Source organism: Quercus suber, unplaced genomic scaffold (assembly GCF_002906115.3).
Source record: "Quercus suber isolate HL8 unplaced genomic scaffold, Cork oak 2.0 scaffold_203, whole genome shotgun sequence".
NCBI lineage: Eukaryota > Viridiplantae > Streptophyta > Magnoliopsida > Fagales > Fagaceae > Quercus > Quercus suber.
Window position 1 is genome coordinate 269,162 of NW_027069661.1, and position 6,498 is coordinate 275,659.

The 6,498-nt window shown below is 38.2% G+C and overlaps 1 protein-coding gene across 2 annotated transcripts; it reads left to right on the forward strand.

Annotated features, from left to right (window-relative positions):
* The first annotated feature begins 755 nt into the window (after positions 1-755).
* On the forward strand, positions 756-5,386 carry LOC111995036 (auxin response factor 18). 2 transcript variants are annotated; one of them, XM_024026930.2, is made up of 6 exons: positions 756-1,298; positions 1,395-1,614; positions 1,756-2,994; positions 3,695-4,602; positions 4,810-4,875; positions 5,071-5,386. In XM_024026930.2, exons 3-6 carry the CDS (start codon positions 1,909-1,911, stop codon positions 5,150-5,152), a joined length of 2,142 nt encoding a protein of 713 aa, XP_023882698.2. In that variant the 5' UTR covers positions 756-1,298; positions 1,395-1,614; positions 1,756-1,908; the 3' UTR covers positions 5,153-5,386. The 2 variants fall into 2 exon arrangements, with proteins under 2 accessions (XP_023882698.2, XP_023882705.2); XM_024026937.2 differs by having other exon boundaries at positions 1,398-1,614.
* The last annotated feature ends 1,112 nt before the right edge of the window (positions 5,387-6,498 follow it).

Below are 6,498 nucleotides of genomic sequence, written 5' to 3' on the forward strand. Positions count from 1 at the left end.
ACTTGAAACCATGTTTGGATCACAACTATTTATACAATTTTTTATAAGTGATAAATGTGTAATCCTGCATAAACACGCAACTTTTTTTTCACCACTAATACCTGAACAAGTAGTGACAAAAATTTGACACGATTCTAGCATTTTTCATTTACTCAAAAGAGAGAATCCAATAGAATCTCAAATCCACAAAATCTTGAGGACCCAGCATGGCATCATGCTAGGGTAGTTACTAGTTATCCCAAAAATTATAGACCAAGAAGAGGCTATAGAGCCTATAAGAGCCTATAAGAGCCTAAAGCTCTCACAGTAAAAAGTCACATTAAGCAACAACAAGTCCACGTCACCACTAACATCATAGTCGTACCTTCACTCCTCGCCAACCCCGACCAAAAAGATCGCCGACCCCTCCTCCTCCTCCTCCTCACAACACATCCTCCACTCTCCTTCGTACATCCCACGCTCTAACCACGCCTCCCTTCCCCATTAAAACCTCACGCGCCACGCGCCATTTACATTTGTCAAGCAGCGTCATGTAAACTAGTTGTGTAGTTAACTTAACCCATATCCGAGATTTAAAAAAAAAAAAAAGAATTAACCATGGTTAGTTTGTCCACTAGTGATGTGGGTAATGGGGTTTTGCTCTGATTTCAGAGCAGTACTTATTATTATAGTGATGCGTTTCCGTGCTCTCGCTTTGGTTTTTTTTGATTTGCATGAAAAAATCGCGATAATTCATCGTATTCTATTCGTACCACGATATTTATATATGATAGTGATGACTGATGACTAAGGACCATGTTTTTATTTTTCAACACAGCAATAATATTAGTATGTTCCAAAAATTTATTCATTCATTATTATTATTTTGTTGATTTAAGATTTTCTTTGTTTTGTTTTGTTTCTGTTCCAGAGAGAGAGAGAGAGAGAGAGAGAGTCTATCTTTGAGATCTGAAAGAAAAGAAAATAAAAGAAAATATATTAAGATAACAACAAAAAGCAGGCGAGGGAGAGAGAGTGTGTGAAAGAAATGTTTTGTTTAAAGCATTTGTTTTTTTTTGGATGAGAAAAAAAGCATAGCTTAAAAGAGTGATATAAATCCGTGTGCCCGTGCTGCTTTTTATTTACCGAATAGTAGCTGTTGCTACAGTCTCTCTCTCTCTGTCTGTCTCTCTCTGCATGAAAACTCTTTTGAACCAAATTCTGCAGATTTTTTTTGTTGAGTTGTGACTGACTGTAATCTGGGGTTAGAGTTGAAGATCTAGCTGGAGTTTTTTCTCTCAAAGTTGTTTCTTTTCCTGGTGGGTCTTCTGAATCCGAACCACTTTCAAGTTCTTGAATCTGCATTTTTGATTAGTTCTGTAAGAAAGTAAAACTTTGGTTCTGTGATTGTTTAGCAGCTACAAGGTGAAATTGATCAGAAAAACGAAGAAAGAAATGTGCGGAACTCGATCTGTAAAAACTCTCCAGAATCTTCAAAAAGGCTATTTTTGGATTTAGGAGACAAAACTAGTAATTTTTTACTTTTCCACTATTTTGGGGGCTGCAGAAAGTGCAAAGTGAGAGAAGCCTCTCTGAGCCCAAGCATATCTTTGATTTTAATGCAAAGAAAGAAAGGTAAGAGATTTTAATTTCTTCTCTACGCCTCACTCTATTATGTGAATTTAATGAACTGGTTCACTTTATTCACTTCTTAACGCATGTTTAACTTGTTTTGGAATCAACTCTTTTCCCTTTTGTTGTTGTTGTTGCTCACAGCATTTACTGAAGCTTCTTCAAGAGCTATGAAGTAGAAGTAGAACCCTTTATTGCTTTCAAAAAGAAGTAATTAAAAAAAAACAAAAACAAAAACAAAAAACCACTGTTTGATCAGTGATTTTGGTTGTGGGTTTTATTTCTTGTGTACTAAATATGAAGGAGGCAGAGAAGAGCTTGGATCCTCAGCTATGGCATGCCTGCGCTGGAGGCATGGTTCAGATGCCTCAGGTTAACTCCAAGGTCTTCTATTTCCCTCAGGGCCACGCAGAGCACGCTCAGGTTCACGTAGATTTCAGCTCTTTACCCAGAATTCCTGCTCTCATTCTTTGCAGAGTTGGGGCTGTGAAGTTCTTAGCTGACCCTGAAACTGATGAGGTTTTCTCAAAGATCAGATTGATTCCACTTGGAAACAGAAACATTGGTGAGCTTGATTTTGAGGATGATGGGGTTGTGGGGGCTAATGGGTCTGAAAATCCAGAGAAACCGGCTTCGTTTGCCAAGACATTGACTCAATCTGATGCTAACAACGGTGGGGGTTTCTCGGTTCCGAGGTACTGCGCTGAGACGATCTTTCCACGGTTGGATTACACGGCGGATCCGCCTGTGCAAACTGTGATTGCCAAGGATGTTCACGGCGAGGTTTGGAAATTCAGGCATATTTATAGAGGTACACCACGGCGGCATTTGTTGACAACTGGGTGGAGCACATTTGTGAACCAGAAGAAGCTGGTTGCAGGGGATTCAATCGTGTTCCTCAGGGCCGAAAATGGCGATCTTTGTGTTGGTATTCGACGTGCCAAGCGTGGAATTGGTGGTGCACTTGAATCTCCATCTGGGTGGAACCCTGGTCCAGGAAACTCTGTTTCCTCTTATGGTGGATTTTCCATGTTTTTGAGGGAGCAGGAGAACAAAGTAATGAGAAATTCAAGCCCAGCTGGTGGCAATTTGAGTGGAAAGGGAAAGGTGAGGCCTGAATCAGTTATTGAAGCTGCGGCTCTTGCTGCTAGTGGGCAGCCATTTGAGGTTGCTTATTATCCGAGGGCCAGCACGCCGGAGTTTTGTGTTAAGGCCTCAGCTGTGAAGGCGACTATGAGGACGCAATGGTGCTCCGGGATGAGGTTTAAGATGGCATTTGAAACTGAGGATTCTTCCAGGATAAGCTGGTTCATGGGAACCATTGCATCTGTTCAGGTTGCTGACCCTCTCCGTTGGCCTAATTCCCCATGGCGGCTTCTTCAGGTATCATGTTCCTCTGTAATTTGTATACCCTTGTGCATGAATTTGGACTCTGTTGGTTGCTTAATATGTATTTTATTAAATATTTTTTTTAAATTTTCAGAGGTAGTGTTTTCTCACTGAGATTCTGGTCATTTATTTTAGTAGGGGTAGTGGCATTTATCTTCGGGGATATTCTCTGATGGCATGCTGCATTTGAGGTCTTTTGAAATTTATACCAGCGTTTGTAGATAGATTAAGGAGAGTACATGTCAGCTTTCTACATTTTTTTTTCTTTTGTCAACACTGCATCAGATTCATAACATTCCCATAGGTTTTCTCAGCTTAACAGAAACCACAGATTTGTCTTATGGTTGTAATGTGAACAACTGAACATTGCTTTAAAATGATTTATGACACTGCATATACAGTAAATATTGTACCAATTATGACGTTAGATAGTTAGGTTATCAGTTATGTGACCCAAAATTCAACATAGGGCTTAGTTGAGGAGTACATCCACTATTATGGTGCTGTTTTAAGCTGAATTGTAATTTAAGATGGTTGAATTTTCATGCCTACATCAAACTTTTCAGATTTTATTTATGAATTGTTATAAATACTTGTCTCCATACCGTATGAAACATGTTATGCAAAGCCTATCCTCAATGAACTCAGCTTCTCATCAGTTTCACAGTAAATCTACTTACAAACAACATTTCAGGTGACTTGGGATGAGCCAGATTTGCTACAAAATGTGAAGCGCGTAAGCCCATGGTTGGTTGAGTTGGTATCAAATATGCCCGTTATTCACATCTCGCCCTTCTCACCACCAAGAAAGAAGTTACGGTTTCCACAACACCCAGACTTTTCACATGACGGCCAATTTCCAATGCCGTCATTTTCAGGCAACCCCCTTGGGTCCAGCAGCCCCTTGTGTTTTCTATCTGATAACACTCCTGCAGGCATACAGGGAGCCAGGCATGCTCAATTTGGTATATCTTTATCAGATCTCCACTTTAACAACAAACTGCAGCCAGGGCTGTTTCCATCCAATTTTCAGCGATACAATATGAATCCTAGAACTTCCAATAGCATTATGACGAGCAATACAAACAGCAATGAAAATTTATCTTGCTTATTAACAATAGGAAATTCTAGTCAGAATTTGGAGAAATCTGATAATGTGAAGAGACACCAGTTTTTACTCTTTGGTCAACCAATAATCACTGAGCAGCAGATATCTAGAAGCTGTTCTAGTGACACAGTCTCACAAGTTCTTACAGGGAAAAGTTCATCAGATGAGAATCAAGACAAAGTAAAGTTTCTTTCTGATGGATCAGGATCCACTCTTGATCAGCAAGTTTCACCAGAAAAGTCATCAAGTACTGGATTTTCATGGCACCAGGGTTTCCAAACCACTGAACTTGGCCTGGATACAGGTCACTGCAAGGTTTTCATGGAGTCAGAGGATGTGGGACGCACACTTGACCTTTCGGTTCTTGGCTCTTATGAAGAGCTGCACAGGAGGCTGGCCAACATGTTTGGAATAGAAAGATCAGACATGCTGAACCATGTCGTCTACCGAGATGCAACAGGTGCTGTCAAGCAAACTGGAGATGAACCTTTCAGGTATGTTTCCCCCCCACCCCCACCCCCCCCCCCCCCAACCCCTTTAATTTTCTTTTGTTTATTTATAACATCTTAATGCCTTGGTGGATGTATTAGTTTTTCCTTTGACAAACATTCATGAAATCTTAATACACAGTTTTTAGAGCATTTCAATGTGTCAGTGTATGATTGATGGATTTTCTCTTTTATCCTCTGTTGGAATTGCAGTGATTTTATGAAAACAGCAAAAAGACTCACTATCTTTAATGTTTCGAGCAGCAACAATATTGGAAGGTAAGAGAGGAAAATAGATTTTTGCGTTATGTTGTGTAGATCTTCATATCTAATCAATCCCTTTCTCATTTTCAAGTTACAGGAATAAGTATATTGCGGCATTTAAGATTAACTTCCTGACTGAGTACATAAATTTCATACTGCAAATTTTTTTGTATATCATTCTTCATTGTTGTTTTATTAAATGTTTTGCAGGACATGGATTACAGGGATGAGGAATGCTGAAAATGGACTTGATGCATCTAACAAGACAGGTCCCTTGAGCATATTTGCCTAATAATGTGGAACTTGACACTTGATGTTGAAAAAACTGAATGAATGTTGAAGACTGCTTAATTGTTAAAGTAAATTTTAGTTCGGAGAAACAGGAAATGAAACTCCATCTTCTAATTATGCTGATGCCTTGATATGTTTCTTGGTTAAAGTGACTGTATTTGCTGAAAGTCAATCTCAACATTATGGTGGATTTTTCTTGTCTATGTTGATGCTTAATGTTATTGTGAATTTTTCATGTCTTTGTTTTCCATGAATCCATCTTTGAAAGTGAGTTTTCTTATTTTCCAAGACACTAATGCGTGTCTCCAAATTGAGTGCATATGGCTATGGCAAGAAAATTTATTTCAAGCACGTCGATAGTGTCATTGGGTGTTGAGAACCAATGCCAGTCAATATATGAACATTCCCATTTCTTCAGCTCTTTTCACAGATTTTCCCATTAGAATTTAGAGAAGGTTGAGTGTCAAATTTGAGAAAGAGTCCAAAGTGGATGGCCATTTCAAGCTTCTTATCATAAGCAAAGTTGAAAAGTTTCATATTTATAACAAATGAGGCAGACTTGATCAAAATGTGAGAAATGTGTCGGTATTATAAATTCCACCATGAATTTCACTTCAAACCACCTGCAAACTTTAAAAAAATCTGTTGCTGCTCAAACCATATATGTACGTGTGTGTATGTTCGTGCACGCACACCATTACGTACGGTTGTTTCATCTCTTGTTAGGATGACAAACATTTTCTAATCTATGTCATGAATCTGGCTAATACTAAGTGACAAGTACTACACCTAGTTCAGCTCTAAAAATATCAACTGCTTTCTTGCTATGTTGAATGAAGCTGAGTTTCAAGTCGATTGAAGATTTCAATAATGTTTTTGACTTCACTAATGGGACAGCAGTTAAGGGCCTCACAACTTTCAACCATCAATTAATTGAGATTAAATTACAAAAGATGAGAGTACAGGATTGTGATGTGTGTAGTAATCTACTTTTTAATTGAATTAAATACAAACCTCAATTTGAATTTATACAGGTATAGCTATTGGACTAATATCATTTTTTTAATCTTAAAGAGTATAGACTATATAGCGCTATTTGAAAAAAATTTGATGTGACACTATTTTATTTTATTAAATAGTATAGATGGGGCGTTTAAGACCTAATCCTTAGAAAAATTTTTATCTCCAGGTAATTTCCTATCAACACAGTAATATTCCATCAAAAAAAAAAAAAAAAACAGTAATATCACACGTTGAAAAGGTAGCTTTTGGCTTTCTGAATTGGCCCTCACTCTTTGACTTTGTTGAGTTGGCCTTTGCTGATGTTTGATGTCAATGATCTACCAA